The sequence below is a fragment of the Vicugna pacos genome, chromosome 16 (assembly GCF_048564905.1).
Source record: "Vicugna pacos chromosome 16, VicPac4, whole genome shotgun sequence".
NCBI classification, from domain to species: Eukaryota; Metazoa; Chordata; class Mammalia; order Artiodactyla; family Camelidae; genus Vicugna; species Vicugna pacos.
The window spans coordinates 36,546,927-36,563,379 of record NC_133002.1 but is presented as its reverse complement, the minus strand read 5'-3'; the positions used below and the strand labels follow the sequence as shown (position 1 = coordinate 36,563,379).

Genomic DNA, 16,453 nt, shown 5'->3' with positions numbered 1-16,453 from the left:
TTTTCCTTGTTTCAGCCTCATTGTAATTTTACCTTGAGGTTTTAGGGAAACCTTACCATCAGACATTAGCACAATTAGAAGATGGGCCTGATGAATATCAGAGTTAGAGTTGGGTGGAATTGTGGGTTTGTGTCTGGAACAACAAATGTGGAAAATTTGGTAGGACATCAGGAAATGAATAAAAGATTATTAAGCAGTTAATGGGACCCATTTAAATTTGAATACGTGGATTTGTGGTAGGCCAGTTCTAAGTTTTTGATCTTTCTGTGGCAAGTCATTACAGCCTTGAAGACTACGAATGAGAGGCGATTAGAGAGGTCCAGGGTTGGATCCAGGTTTGAGCACATGACAAAGTTACACATCCATACATTCAGTAAACTTTCAATGAATACATGCTGTTTGCAAATAAAGTATCTAGAGAATCTGAGAGGTGATTCTGAATCAAGTAGAGCGTGTTTTCTTGTATCAGACTAGTAATTCAAAGATTAGGTCCTTGGCTCTGGTTCTGTATGACTTAGGAGTGAAGAATTGTAACTCTGCAGAGTCAAGGAAGGGGAGGAGTCCAGGGGGTTGACTGGTATCAAATAGGTGATACTTTGAAAATATTTTATTGTACAAATAAATCATGTTTATTTTAGAAAACAAGAAGTACATATGAGCATAAAAAGTAAAGTAAAACACTCATCATCCCCTTGTCTAGAGACAATCACTGCCAACTGATTTCGTTTCACGTTTTCCTGTACATATTTTTCATTGAAAATGGATAATACTATGCATACATCTTTCATATCTTGCTTGTTTTACTTAATAGACTATAGTTTAGACTTTTCTAGTTCTTAATAGTTTACAGATTTTCATGTTAATAATTACATTTCTATACTTTTATAATATTGTTTTTAACAACACTCTCCATTAGATGAGTATACCAAATTTAATCAATTCCATTTGCCATAGAATTTGAATTTTTTAAGGTAGTCAGAAGAAATGCATTTAAAGAGAAGGAAAACAAGAGGGGTCAGAATTTACCTAGAAAGATGACTGTGAATCCCAGGGAAGAGCCTAACAGTAGCAGTAATTGAATAATGAATGAAAAGGAGGAAGATAAAAGAAATATGCTAGCAGATAATACTGGTGACTGCGGAGAAAACTGATCCTTCCTGACTGTTCAATTCATTCTCTTAGGGAAGTGAGGAAAGTTCTGGTTTCTATGGAAGGAGGGCAGCAGGAAATGTCAGTTTTCAAAGGCAGAGATAAGAAATAAGGACTACAAGATGCTTGCTCCTAGTATTAGAAGGGGTCCCAAAGTGGAGGAAAACAGTAAGAAACTAACATTTCTTTGTGTATGCAGGAATGCACAAAGCATTGAGGTGTAAAGGACTCTGGTGTACTGTCTGGAGCCGGTGGCAGTTTTAAATCCTGGCTCTCCACTAGCTGTAGAACCTTAAGCAAGTTTCTTAGTTTCCTTATCAGTAAAATAGGGATAATAACATACCTACTTCAAAGGGCTGTGAGGACCACCAAAGATTAATAAGATATGAAGTGATTAGAACAGTGGCAAGCACTCAGTACGATTCAGTACACGGTAACTCTTATTTATACAGACTAGAACAAGGGCACCTGTTAAAAGAAAGGGAGCAGTAATTAAAGTGAGAACAAACTTGTAGCCAGAGTTCCAGTAAAGATACAAGCTGCATGCATTGAGAATTGATGAAGGAATTGATAAATACAAGCATATGGTCACTGAAGCATGTGTTCATGGGTACTGCACCTCACCATGGCATTCCATGTGAAGTGATTATGGACACATACGTTCAAAATCACTGTGTTTCTCCCCTCTAGCCCTGGGAGAGAGGCAGGGAGGTATAGCATGAAGCTAAACACTAAGTCCAAAGGAAAGAGAATCTTAAAAATTGAGCTCTTAGAACCCAAACCTAATTTCCTCCCTAGATGCCCTTAGAACTGTGGGAGTTTGTTTCTTATTTGGCTCAGTGGCCCAGTAATTCTCAGCCAGGAACAGTAGCCTGCTTCTCAACACTCCCCACACCCGTGGGCATTTGGAAATCGTGTGGGGACATTCTTGATTGTCAGAATTTCTTGGGGACATTTAGTAATCTGGCGCCAGGACCACTAAGTGCTCTTCAGATAGGCAGATAGTCCCACGTCCCGGAGGACTGCCTGCAGAGAAACACTGCAGTGTGAAATTCCGGTGGTAGGGTGAGTCAGTCCACTGTCTCCCCAGTCCAGCACCAAAAAGTAAGCCACATGCTACAGGTTACGTACAAGTAGACATGAAGAGACTTATCTGTTCCACAGGACATTTTGAGCAAAGTCCTTCTTGGGGTTGGAATGTCAGAAATCACTGACAAATTACTTGCCTGTGTTTAGGGGCAGAGATTCATCTGTGGTCTTAGTTCCCTTGAGCACAGGAAGCCACCTCAACAGTTCTTCATGTAGGATGTGAGGGATCCCTACTGTAGATGCCTTCTTTTTTCCTTTCCTTTTCTTTTTTTTTAAACCAATCCCAGATAGTAGGTTGTGTGTAAGTTTTACTTGTATCTGCTCTTTTTTGCTAGGTCCCAACTTTGGGGGACTCTTTTATGACTATTAGAATAGGATATGCCGTGGGGAGAGGAGTGAGAGGTAACCTCCTTTTTAATATGAGGACTAGCATGAGCACATAATTACCGACTACGCTGTTAATCTTTTTTTGTGTGTGTGTCTGTGTTCATCTCAGGAGAGAAACCCTTTATCTGTGAAATCTGTGGCAAAAGCTTCACCAGCCGCCCCAACATGAAGAGGCACCGCAGAACTCACACAGGCGAGAAGCCCTACCCCTGTGACGTGTGCGGCCAGCGGTTCCGCTTCTCCAACATGCTGAAGGCCCACAAGGAGAAGTGCTTTCGGGTGACCAGCCCCGTGAACGTGCCGCCTGCTGTCCAGATCCCACTCACCACCTCCCCAGCAACCCCAGTTCCTTCTGTGGTGAACACGCCCACAACCCCAGCCCCTCCAATCAGTATGAACCCTGTAAGCACTCTGCCCCCGCGGCCCATCCCCCACCCCTTCTCACACCTTCACATCCACCCACACCCTCACCACCCACACCACCTTCCTATCCCTCCGGTCCCTCACCTCCCCCCACCTCCAGCTCTCTTTAAGAGCGAGCCTTTAAATAACAGAGGCCAGGGGGAGGACACCTTTCTGCGGCACCTGGCAGAGAAGAACAGTTCAGCACAGCATCATTGACATCCATCTCCTTACGTGTGTTCTCCACGAGTTCTGTGCCCCTGTATGAGTTTGCAGAGAGGGAGTTGGTGAGCATTTCTGTAGCTGTCATACTCTCCTCAGCCTCCACCAAGAGCTTTGTCATTGTCCTGGTGAATCAGCACATCGGAGAGAGTGAACAAGAAGACCTTGAGCTCACGGAGGGAACTGTCATCCAAACCAGGGAACCACCAAACAAAAGCCCAATTTGCTTGCATTTTCTGGTGACTTTTATAAATTTCAGATACTCAAGACTTGTGGAATTTTATAATTTCATATCAGCTGATGAGGTATGCTTGCTTTTATATCCTGGACTTCTCCTCAAAGAGGGGACAGGCCTGGTTCCTTTGTACTAATCGGGAAGGCTGTGAGATTAATCCAGAGCATTAATTGTATCACTGTGTATCATAACAAATTCTTTTCAGCTTTTGGTGCTGGCTTCAGAGTTGAGCTAGCCATGTTTCACAGTATATCAAGCATTATAGAGAAAGACAGAAATTTTCTCCTTTGTGTAGCTCTCCTAACGCACTCTTTATTTTACTACAGAAATTATTTTAGAGTTTTTGTATAGACTTCTTTAGTAGTCTGTTTCTAAAATGAAATGTATTTCAATAAGCGGTGTAATTTTTTCAGTGTAGCTGGACCTATGTTGTAAAATAGAAAAAATTTTTATAATCACCAAAATGTGATTCTTAAAGATGCATATAACTTCTGTAGTTCAAAGTGATTCTTACATCCGTACAACTCAAAGGTGCTTCAGAGACTAGATGTATATGAGAGGGTCTCCAGACTGAGTTACTGCAAAAATGAGGTTTTGCTTTCAGAATTTGGCATAAGTACTTGGTAGTCTTTAAATCTCTGCTTAACACTCAAGGGTCTGTTGTGCTCGTGGACATGCTGTTCCCTCTGAGTTTCATTTGGTTCAGTAGTGTGTTAAATGCAATGATTTGCAGAGGGTTGAGCCTTTTCTGGGAAAGTCATTGCAAGCTTACCTGTTCTGAAAATCTGCGTAAAGCTGTCCCCCATCAAGAGGAGGAAGTAGGGGAGGTTGCTTCATCAGTCACCTCTAGTTCCCTCAGAACTGTGCTCATGGTCAGCTTTGCTGGGATGAGAGATTGAAGTCTCATAATACACTGCTTGTTTTGAGGTTGCTTTATTTTTCTAGCATTGTTATGTAAAGATGAAATAGTGCACTAAAATCGCAGACATCATGCTGCTGATAGTGGCTGAGAAAGTTGGATGAGAACACAATTGGTAATGACTTTCAAAACATCTGTTCTGTCAATGGGTATATCCACAACTTTGAGCTGTTGTGACACAGTTTAAATTGTAGTGAGGGAGAGAAGACGACGTTTTGCTGCCGTGTTCTCTGCAGGTAATTAATTATGTGATAGCAGCCTTCTTGGTGACAGCCACATCTCTAATTTGGAGCAGGTGACTTTTTCAAGTTTGGGGAACTTCAAAAGAGCATGGTTAATCAGGAGCTTATAGGAAAGGCTGAACAGAAGGGCTAACGTATTGGTTATGTTTAGCTGATCACATTTATCCAGACTCAGTATAGCTAAAAATTTTGTATTTTTTCATCTCAGTGAACTGAGTTACAAAGCTAGGTCTACTTTCTCTCTCTTCCCTCTCACTTTTTAACTATGAACTTTCTTCCCTTTTCTTTCCTCAGATTCTTCAGTCTTGGCCTGAATCAGGACCCTGGCTTTTATTTATTTTTTGTTTTTAATATTATATGTGTAGATATACTTCAAGCACTTTTCTGGCTGATTAGCTCTGTGATAGGAAAAAAATGGAACGTTTTCAATTGAGGTTAAGTCCCTATTTTAAAAATATCACATTCTCTATTAGCTCTTTGGTTTAATATTTCCAAGTTTTGTTTTTTTTTCCTTCTGATTATTACCTTTGTCTTCTATAATGAGCATAGGAAAATTTGGGAATAAGGCAGAAAAGTATCTCAAGACATACTTTTCTTCCTGTTTTTGGATATTACTGCTAAGGAATGTTGTTTTAAATATTTGTATACATTCTTGGAACACCCAAGTACCCAAACCAATAAGGAAAGTGAATTCCTTATTTATGACTGTTATATCTTTAGTGGCTGCCTCCCCTTTCTCCCCAAATCTCCTTTGCATTCCATGACAAGTCTGTGGATCTGCACCTTTGTGTGGACATACCATTATTCCACGTCCAAGCTTGTAAGTTAAAATGATTTTTTTAAGATGTAAATTTCAGCTTCGTTAACCAGTTACATCTTATTTTTTTCTAACTAAATTCAATCTTGGGCAGCAATTCTGAATTCTAGACTTGAGACCATCAAGTCAACCATTTTATGAGGTGTACTATAATTATACACTGGAAAATTCAGGTAGTCATGTTCGGTTTTTCATTCAAGTGAATATAGCCATAAGAAAATACCTGCTACATAGGAAAACCAGTATTAAGCAAATAATCACCACCACCCTTAACAGAAGCAAAAAAATGATTATCTTTTTTAAAAAACCAGCATTGTCACACAATACAATTCTTAGTGAAATATATTGTGAAACAATCTGGAAACTTCCATTGTTTTTTTCCCCTAGATAAGTATACCTTCCCTGACTTGGGGTTTGTGGTTGTCAGGAAGACTGCTCAGAACATGGTGACTCCTCATCAATGGCATATTACACATGCCTAGTAAAGTACATTGAGAATATCCATAGCATTAATACTTCTGAATATAAGAACTGCAGGATTAAGCCTTAAACATGTATGTGCATCAGGTTTAACATGCATAAGACTCAAACTCAGGGTTGAAAATTTGATTGGGGTCCTTTACTAAGATAAAAGGTGCATTATGTGGTGTGTTCCCTCCCACATATATAGCCTGGCACCCCGTGACTTCTTCAGAACTTATTACCTACTTGTTATCTTTTTATGAAAAAAAGAACTATGGAGGAGTTTGAGTTCTCAGCCCTTATCTGTGTTTAAATTTTAAAGACAACAAAGGCCACATTTCAGCATTATATAGATGTTAAATTGAGGCTGTTTCTCATGACTTAGTTTTACTGTCTTCAAAGGCTTGTATCATTGCTAGGGTTAAGACTTGAGGAAAATTCCCAAGGACTTTCTTGAGTTGATATTGTGGGGGATTTTTGTTGTTGTTGTTGTTTTGTTTTTTTTTTTCATTTTTCTATTCTTCTCATAGCTTTATCAATCAGATATAAACTCTTCCTTAGCCTTAATGGAAGGCTGCTTGTTGCTTTCTCAAACTGAGTCAAGAAAGCTCATAGGAGTTAGATTTTTACATTTGAATGAAAACAATAAGATGAACAGTTTAAAGGCATGTGGCTTCATTTCCACATGTAACTGTGATTTGATTCTTATTTTTAGCAAGCAGGAAAGTCTCCATATAAAACTCTACGGTAGTTCAATGTAACCTTTGCAGATCAGTTACATGTACTTTTACAGCTTACCATTTACATTAAGCATTCTAAATTAATGATTGGACATTATCATAGATGTACCATCTTTTTTTAAAACTTGGAAATACCTTTTCATTGTGGTTAGAATGCTTCCTATAATTGGATTGTCCCTCATATACTAACTGAAGGCAAAATACTCTGAAGAGATGCTTGTAAACTTTTCATTTTCTGCTGCTTAAAATATTTTTTCAGTTCTCATGCTTGTTGAATAGATATGTATGTTCAGCGTAATTTTTTTTTCACTGGAAGTTTTGAATTTTAAGAAGATCAAGCAGAAATAGAAATCCATTACAGATGTATATATATTTAGTCCATCTTGCAGATTTCAGTTAGTGAAACACAGAATGGTAGGTGGGGTTAGAAAGAAAAGAAAAGAAAATGAAAGTTAGAGAACTCTTCTTTTTGAGCTACTGTAGAGAAGAGACAGCTCTCATGTTGCTGACCACATGGTGATCATTTCCATGCTGTTCTACACTGTATGTATGGGAAGTATTTAATGAGAAAGGGAGCGAGTTACATTTAAGAGTTTTATCAGCCTCTCCCATTACAAAAATCAACTCACCTGGAATTCTTCAGACCATAAAATTGAGCAAGTAAATGTTGGGTTTTAATTTTCCTTTGAGTAAACAAGATAGGAAATTTCCCAAAAGATCGTTTTTCCAGGAATGAAAGGTCATTAGCCATTAGAGATGGTGGCGTCGTTATGTACTGGCAACACCCTAGCTATCACGCTTCTGTCATCTGTAGCGTTTATAACAAATAACAATGACCTTCCAACCCCGGACACTACCTCGATAAAGCAAACCAGAGATCCTCTCTCCGCTTTCTATGGAAGCCATAAAAGTTGCCATCAATATATCTACTTTCATAGTTCTGTACTTTTATACTCTAGACTTTTTATAGACTTTATGAGCAGAGCTTTTTGTCTTAGAGGATAGGTTTTGCAAGATTCAAAGGAAACTCAAACTCCTTGGCTGTCCTAACTTTGAAGCTTTAGCTTCAGTAAATTTATTTAAAGAACTAGATAATGTACCATTTATCAGATTCTTCATTTAAGTCAAAGCTATTTTGCAGAGTTATATAACCAGAAAACACTTCTCTTTCTTATACCCTAAGTAGAAGCTATATTGTTGTAAGAAACTACTTTCAAAGTGGATTTCTACCTTGTTAGACTCTGCATATAACTTGATAATATATGTATTGTCACAATATTCCTGGAGTTGTTTTTATTTCCCTGTGACAGGTCGGTGAGTGTGCATCTCTCTCTAATCCTCTGTTCCCTCACTGCAGCTTCAGTCTCTCTCACTCTGTTCTTGAGTGCCTTCAGAAAGCCAGCATCCTGGAACATTCTTTCCCCAATCTAAATCCTACCTCTGATGATTTCATTCTCCGTGAGTATTGGAGTTCACCCTTAGTCCAACTGAGTTGCCTCTACAAACTAGCTAAAACGTTGGGTGCGAATTTTTTATGTATTTCTGTTTTGTTCCCCCACATCATTTTTAGATTACATTTTAAACTTTTATCTATATCTTATTTCTTCACATATTGCATCTCTAATGATGAAAGATTTTATCCTTATCTTACTCCTCATTTTCTTTTCTTTCACTGGAAAGTAGATGTCCCTTTAAAACTAAAGGTCATTGAATATCTCTTTTGAGCATCTTTTTCTCATCTTAGTCTTCCTGAATGCCTCTCCTTTTTGATTAAAGGATCCTGAATGCTGCTGTTGCTATGCCATATTCCTGTACGCCCTCTCTCTTCCAGAAACATTTTGCAAAGTTGTACCCATAATTTAATTTTAGTCAAATTAATTTAAAATTGCTCTCTGGGTTTATCAAAAGCCCTTTATTGATTTTTTGATCTGCCTCTTTCCTCCTGTCCCTCAGAAATTTCCAGTTACTTTTTTTCTACTTGTTCTTTATCTAATTTTTTTAAAAATATGGTTGACACGTAATAAATGAAGGATGTAATAAAGAGGGGCTTGCATTATGTTCTCCATGTGGCACCTTACTGATAAAACATTTTAGCAGTTGGCTCATCTTTCACAGTCAAAACTGAAGTTTGTGCTGTGTACAGGTCTCTTGCTGCCTTTCGGTTCTTCTCCAAAACTGAAAACAAATAGAACTCTTTAAAGTGAGGAAATTAGATTGCTTTTTTAAAAAGTGAATGAAAGCTGTAGAGTTGAGTGTTTTGGCCTTAGTCAGAATCTTTCCTTTCTGATTAAAAATGCCATGTCTCTTTCCTCAAAGTTAATAATACTAGTACTCAGGTTTTCAGGACTAACTAATAACCACAAAAAGTGGGAGTCTAAGAAGGCAGCTGTTAATAAATTCTTAATCCTCTCTGTCTGGCGACAGTATATTTTTGGTGGGACAGTGCAAAATTGTGAGAATGCTTATGTTTGATAAAGAGTAAATTCAAGACATTTGAAGACTTCGCTGGCTATTTCGAATGGACTGGTTTACAAAATGCAAAAGGTAAATTTCTACAGGAAGAAGTGACAAGAGTTTCTTGTTGTTTTGAGTAGTTTACGCTTTAATTTGCCTTGATAGTCCCCATTATTGACCTAGAAGTTTGCCTCTTTTAGGTAGTAGCTGGCTACTTTAAATAACCACTTTGAAATCTGTGGCTTTTCTCTTCGGAATCTCAGGTGGTACAGCAGTGGAGAGTGGTGGTGGGCTCACACCTGGGAAGCCACATCCCTGAGACAGACTGTTGGCTTGTTTCATGTCTTTGTACAATGGAGACGTTTTGCACCAGTGTCAAAGGTGCCCTTGCCCGGAGAAGTGTCCCCACCACGTTCTAGTTTCACACTCTTGGAGCTTCCCTGGTGAGATCAGGGCTAGTAACAGATTACTTGAACGCGATTTTGGGGATGGGGTCAGAAAAGGGGTAGGAGCTAATAAGTTTTGCTTAAATCTGATACTTGCACTGTTGGTTTTGATCAACCAAAGGGCCTGTCTCTGTAGTGGATGTGCCAAAGAATCGAGTTGTTTCTAAATATCTAGCTCCTCTGAACAAACACAGCTTCCTCCTTACCTGTCTTTTACAGGTGGGAAGAGACTGTGTGATCACAAGGAAAGAGACACCAGCCCACATTCTGCATAGGACTTGAGGCTGTGTTTAGTTGTAATCGAAAGTCGGTGGGAAATATTTTATTCTTTTAGAATCTCTAACCTGTCCTAGAAATATCTTTTCTATGTTTGATTATTCAACTCATTATTAGGTTTTATCAAAAGTAAAAAAGGAAGCAAGTGTGTGACATAATTTTGGTGTTTACTGCTAAAGTTGTATCCCCAGTGGTGTATATGCAGCCTCTGAAAATCGGATGAGTTCTCAGTCTTCTACCAGTTTGCATGTGCATTGTAGTCTGTGCTTGACATGGGCTTTTAGGATTCTGTTCCATCAGCAGTACTGGCTTTGTCCACAAGGGAGCAACAAGATACTTTAGCTTCTTTTTTCTCACTTTCTGAAGGAAGAGCCCGCTGTTAAGTCCCTTACAGAATATTTTCTCTTGGCTCAAGACTTCTTTATAGATCTTGATTTTTAAGACACTTTCCCTTATTACTAAGTGCTCAGCCTTCATATGCAAACAAAGATTGATGTGTGGGTCAGAGGTCCTTGTCGGGGTAGGCATCTTAATTAACCTTTTTACATAATGGTGCCCAAGATTGAAAGCAGCCAGGACCTTCCTATGGGGGATTCCTTGTGTGCTAAATGCAGAGCAGGAAGGCGACCCTCCTTCTTTCTTCCGAATCCCACCACCAGCGCAGAACCATCACATCTCTGAGAAGGACGAGAGTGGCAGGGGTAACTCTGGAGTGTGAGTGAGAAAATGCTTCTCAGCCTGTCTGCTCCAGATAGATGTCTGTTACAGCAGGGAGTGCGTCCTCAGGGTCAGCAGCACATCCTGACCTGTGGGAGGGCCCCTGCAGCAGCCAGTCCTCTAGGTTGGAACTCAGTTTGGTTCCCTCTCTTGTCAGTTACTTGTCTGAGGGCTCCTAACCCTCATCAGCTCTCTGACCACAGGTTTGTGCTCAGCAGCATCTTCTTCACAAGAAGCAGGTCAGTCATCAACTAAGAGGAAACGCCAGACCCTGGCTACTTAGCCTGTAGAGCTGGGAGGCTTCTGCACCCGCAATGGCCTTCTGAACGGATATCTGCCTGGCTCCTCTTCTCCAGCCAAGTCTGGCCCTGAGCAATACCAGTAGATAGAGGTGTCCACTTGTAACTCCAACACTTGACAGAAAAACGAAGCCGAAGCTGTGATCGCTTGAGGTAGCAGGGGGCCAGGTTTAACTTGTTTGTCGTTATTTTTGTTTTCCCCAACAGTACTGAACTCACTTGCACTTTTCCTCATTTCTTAAAGAAAAAAAAATCCAGTTCGCTTGCCAGGAATTGTTCAGCGTTAGGTTTACAAAGCTTGTTGTTGAATGTTGAACATTTGTCCAAAGGAGTTTGACAAAACAGAAGCTGCTTGGGCCCTGTTCTGCCTGCAGGTCATAAGGATTAAGGCCACGTGGCTGGGGTACTTGTGTCAAGTCCAGAAGAGGGCAGTGTCCCTCTCTACCTCTGTGAGGGCGTTATTGAAGGTCAAGTTGGACTCATGTAGGGCAGGTATCTCTCGTGCTGCAAAGAAGTTTAGAGGAGTCTTTCATTTGGGGAGGGGACAGGTAATAGGACAGGATCTCTTAAGATGGGAAAGACACTGGGGAGGGGAGAGCTGCTTGGCCCCGGGGAATGGGAGTGAGGTGGAACTGAGCTTCCCGCTGAATCTCCACAAACTCGCCTAGCTTCCCTGAGTCATCTTTACTCCAGCATCCTGTCAGATCCCTCAGCGTACTGATTTTCCCCCTTGTGTTAAACTATACCAATATTAATTTTTTAGCAATTGAAATGCACTTTTTTATTTCAACTCAATCATGATTTTAAGTATATGAAATTTATAGACTGTTAAAACTACTTTTTTGTGTATTTTTTAACCACTTGATGTAGCATTGTCTGTTTTATTCTTATGAGACTCTGGTACAAGGTGTGCCACTTCATGGTATTTCTGAGACGCTGGGCCTTTGGATGTGTACGGTAACCAACTTAATGCTAATGTTCACAGTAAAAAAAGAAAAAAAAGTAGCCATATCCATTTGTGTGTCTTTCTTCACTTCATTTCTTTCTTATCTTCAGGTGACAACATTTTGAGGTTTCTTTACTCAATGAATTGTCTTTTTTCTGTAAAATGAACAGTTCTGACCGCTGTTATCAGTTGTCTCCAGTCCGTGTAGCAGGCTGCCCAGCCCACAAACCCTGCTGACCTCTTTATGAAGGACAACGCATTTTCGAGGCTGCTGGCCACAGTTAGAGTGATCGGTTCTCTTTTTTCAGCGCTCCCTGGCTCCGTGCTGATTGATTTCAGGACCACTACTCTATATAGCTGAGCAATAATCTGAACATATCCTAGAAAATAGTATTTGAAAAAAGATCATGACTGGGTTCTGAATCAGTCTGAAGAAGAATCAGCCTGATGGAAACTGCTTACAAAGTACATTCAGTGAAAAGCAGTGATAATGAAATATGGCACTTGGATGAGGCTCCTTTTCTTACCCCTGTTCCCACTCATTAATTCACTCATGTGCTTACTCCACAAATGTTCATTGAGTGTGTAAGATGTGTTGGGCACTGAGCTAGCCACTGAGGATTCAGCAGAGGACAAGATAGAGTCCCTGCTGTCACGGAGCCTGCGTTCCACTGGAGGAAACCCAACAACAAACGAGTAAATAACTCTCTAATATAATGTCAGGCGGTGCGATCCCGTGTGAGGTTTGCCCTCAGAGCTGTCACTGCAGCCAACGGGAAGATCAACTACTCTCTGGTACAACAAGCCTTTCCAGCTCAGGATCCACCCTGTTTTGTTCCATCTAAGGATTCCAGTGAGGGAGTTAAGAGGGAAAGGAAATCTTGTTCAAGGTTCCCTTTGTTTAAAACCTCTTAGAATGGAACAGAACTGCCCAAATCATAGAATTACCATTCTTATTCTTTATCATCTTGTAACTCAGACTAGATGCTAACGTTAACACACTTTTTTCGTGGTTTTAAAGTAGATACTTCCCCCATCCCAGTACATACTAAATCAGTGGCTTTCAGAGTTTGGCTGTGACCCATAGTAAGAAATGTATTTTCCCATTACTTGGCTACTCAATATACATATCTATGAGCTTCTTTCTGTAAGTGAATTAAAAATCCAAGAAAAATACCTTTGTGCTGCACTTTGATACTTTCTGTGTTATTTTTTAAATGCTGATCATGAACTACTAAATTAATTTTAAGACCCAATGAGTCCTACCTGCAGTTTGAAGAATCCTCTTCTAGAGCAGTGTATATGTATATTATTTTATTCCAACAACAGCCTGAATTCATAATTTAATATAGAATCAGATTGTTTTAACCGAATCTTCCAACATCTGTAAGTCTAGTTTCTGTTTCTGCCTGGGTACAAACTCTGAAGCTTCCTGCACAGATAAGCCATTGCTCACTCCAGTGCCCAGCAATGGAGACAGGTCAAATCTCAGGCGCACTGCAGTCCTGTCTCATGGGGATATCTCTTGGGGACTAAACCACTGTCAGTACCAGCGTAACTAGAACTGCTTTATTGCAATTTCAAGGACACCATGGTAAGTGGTAATAATAATGATCCTCGGTGAGTCATACCTCCGTGTGTCCACGCCCGTTTGTAAAGTATCCTTGCCCCTCCTTCCAATAATCTCCCCGTAAGAGGTGTGGCCATTCTCAACTCCCTTGAATCTGGGGGCTGGTCTTATGAAGGTAGGGAAATGATGTTGCAAGTTCTGGAGATTCTGCCTCAAGATGTCCTGCGTCTTCGGCCTTTATTTTCTTGGAACATGACTGCCAAGTGAGGAAGCTCAGGCTGGACCACTGAGTGGTGGTGAGAGGGTACGCGGAGAGAGAGGTCCCAGCTGTCCCTGTCAAGGTTGCAGACACATGGGTGAGACCCTTCAGCTCAGCTGAAACTCCCGGGAACTAAATGCGTGCTTAAGAACCCAGGTAAATCCAGCTGAATAACTGCCCAGCAGCCCAAAGAATCACTAGAAGTAAGTTATTATTGTTATAAACTACTAAGATATGGGCTGGTTTGTTACATAGCAATAAGATAACTTGGAAAAGCCCTCAGATTTAGGTCTAACAGTTACTAAGAGCTTACAAACTTTGCACGGTTCCTTATGCAAGAAGCTTAACTTTTTTGGCCATAACTGAGTAACAATTTTAGCTCATTTCTAGGTCCCTGCTACCTCTTATTTCCACTCCATACTCAGCAACTATGAACTTGGAAAGGAAGGAGGGTTTTCTCACGTCCACTGCCAATTTCATCAACAACACAACCATTTCAGAATGTGTGCCCAGCCTTGTTCCTGAACTTCCTGAGTTAGGAAGTGCCTGGGTTTAGCGCCCCAAGACTGGTACGTCTCACCCCCAATCCCTGCACCTAAAGCATTAGTAGCCCCTATTCAGCTTCAGTCTTTGCAACAACTTTGACCTTCCCAAGATGTTGCTGAGGGAGACAGTACAGTGAAAGAGTTAGAGACATACAGGCTTGTTCACAGATAAACCTGGGCTCAGTCCTGTCCCCACAGTCATTTGTGTGGCTGTGAGCAAGTTATCTAACCACTCTCTGCCTGTTTCCACATCTGCAAAAGAGGATATTAATAGCAACTCCCTTAAGGTCACTGTGAGGATTAAATAAAGCAATGCAGGTAAAATGCACAGTTCAGTGTTCACCAGGTAGCGTTTGTGACAGGCAGCTCTAAGGTAGCCTCAGTGACCACCCCACTCCTGGTATTCACACCCTGTACAGTCCTCTCCCCTTTAGTTGGGCTGGATTCAGCGACTTGTTTCTAAGGAATAGAATATGACAGAAGTGATGCAGTGTCACTTCCAAGATTAGTTACAAAAAGGACTGTTGGGCATGGTCTCTCCCTCTCCAATCACCAGCTGCCATGTCCTGCAGACACTGAAGGCAGCCTGTGGAGGAACTGGACCGGGAACAGAAGCCTGCCAGCAACCACGTGAGTGACCTTGGAAGTGGATCATCTGAGACTTGTCAACAGTCACATGAGTGAGCCTGGAACTGGGCTCTCCAGCTTTTTTAAAAATTGAAGTACAGTTGATTTACGATGTTGTGTTAGTTTCAGTTGTACAGCGAAGTGATCCAGCCATATATATATGTAATCACAGTAGAGTCTTGAGGTGACTGTAGCCCAAGTCAGTAGCTTGGTGACAATCTCATGAGAGACTAAACCAGAGACCTTTGTCTAAGTGAACCCAGATTCATGACCAACAAACTATGGAATAATAAATGTTTTAAGTTACTAGGTTTGGAGGTAATTTATGCAGCAATAGGCAATTAATTCCAAGTATTAAAATTGTACACAGAAAACAATGATTGCAGTGGATGCTGTGGTGTGCTTCCCAGAATCTCCCCCTTCAGGGTCAAGGCCCTCATTTCCCCAGCTGCTCCAGAGTGTTTGTGCCAACAGCTCTCAGCTGAGTCCCTCTCCAGGAATGGCTCTCAGCTTAAGACAGCCACCTCTCGCAAAGTCACACGTCCTTCCTGCCCCAGAGGCAGCCCGCATCCAATGACTGCTTGGGGCAGCAGTATAATGACCTGGAGCTGTTGCCTCATGGTGGGACGGTTTTGAAGAGGGCTGCCCTCTTCTGAGCTTCCTTGAGACCAGCCAAGGCCCTTGTTGTGAATACATCACAGTTCAACTCTGCTCAGCTTGATCTCTGTCCAGTCCTACTTCCTTGAAAACTTTCCAAGGTTTGATTTTAGGAAACCTGACCTAACACAGTTGGTGCCAGGATTGGCTCGGGGAAGCGGACCCTCAAATGGGAGTTTTGGACCTTTGTTGGGCAGCTAGTGATGAAGACCCATCACTAGTGATAGGTGGGACAATTGTTCAAACTGTCACTAGTGGTGAACCCACAGAAGGGAATGCACTTGAGGGGTGGGGCAGGGTACAATATCACAGGCTTTTGAGAGGTGGGAGAAGTACTAATTCTAAAGACAATGGACTCTGAAGGCTATCGGTGAGCGCCACTGATGCAGTAGGGAAAGATAATGAATGGCTGAGGGTGTTTAATTACCAGTTGAAGGCAAATGTGAAAGCCAGAGGGTCTTGTGTTCTTTAAAGTCCCCCTTCATTTGTGATATTAGTTATGCAGCAATAGAAAACTAAAACACATGTGGTAGCTGGAAGCCGGATGCCCGAACAAGCACCTAAAAATATGGGAATGGCTTTGGAACTGGGCAGTGGGGAGAGGCCGGAAGAATTTTGAGGAGCATGATAGAAAAAGCCTAGATTGCCTTGAATCAACTTGTACTAGAAATATGTACATTAGAGATGCTGCAGGTAGAAGACTGAGGAGATTTTAGAGGTCCTAAACTGCCTTAGAGAAAGCCTCAGTCTCCACGAACAGACCACTAACAGGTACATTAATGTGCAGACACTGGCGGTAAGGGCTCAGAAGGAAGTGAGGAACATGCTGTAGGAAGCGGAAAGATCCAAAAGCCAGCCACAAAAGATGGGAGCTGTACTAGTTTGCTAGGGCTGCTGCAGTGAAGTGCCATGAACTTGGTGGCTCGAACAACAAAATGCATTGTCTCACTGTTCCTGAGGCTACAAAACCAAGATCAAGATATCAGCAGGGTT

The 16,453-nt window shown here is 41.2% G+C and overlaps 1 protein-coding gene across 2 annotated transcripts in view; it reads left to right on the top strand.

Annotated features, from left to right (window-relative positions):
- Nucleotides 1-11,867, top strand: part of ZNF652 (zinc finger protein 652) — a 56,905-nt gene extending 45,038 nt beyond the window's left edge. For both annotated transcript variants that reach the window (XM_072938890.1, XM_072938891.1), the window contains exon 6: nucleotides 2,735-11,867. In XM_072938890.1, the coding sequence (XP_072794991.1) occupies nucleotides 2,735-3,246 (512 nt within the window). In that variant the 3' untranslated portion in view covers nucleotides 3,247-11,867. The remainder of the gene's footprint in view (nucleotides 1-2,734) is intronic.
- Nucleotides 11,868-16,453: the final 4,586 nt, after the last annotated feature.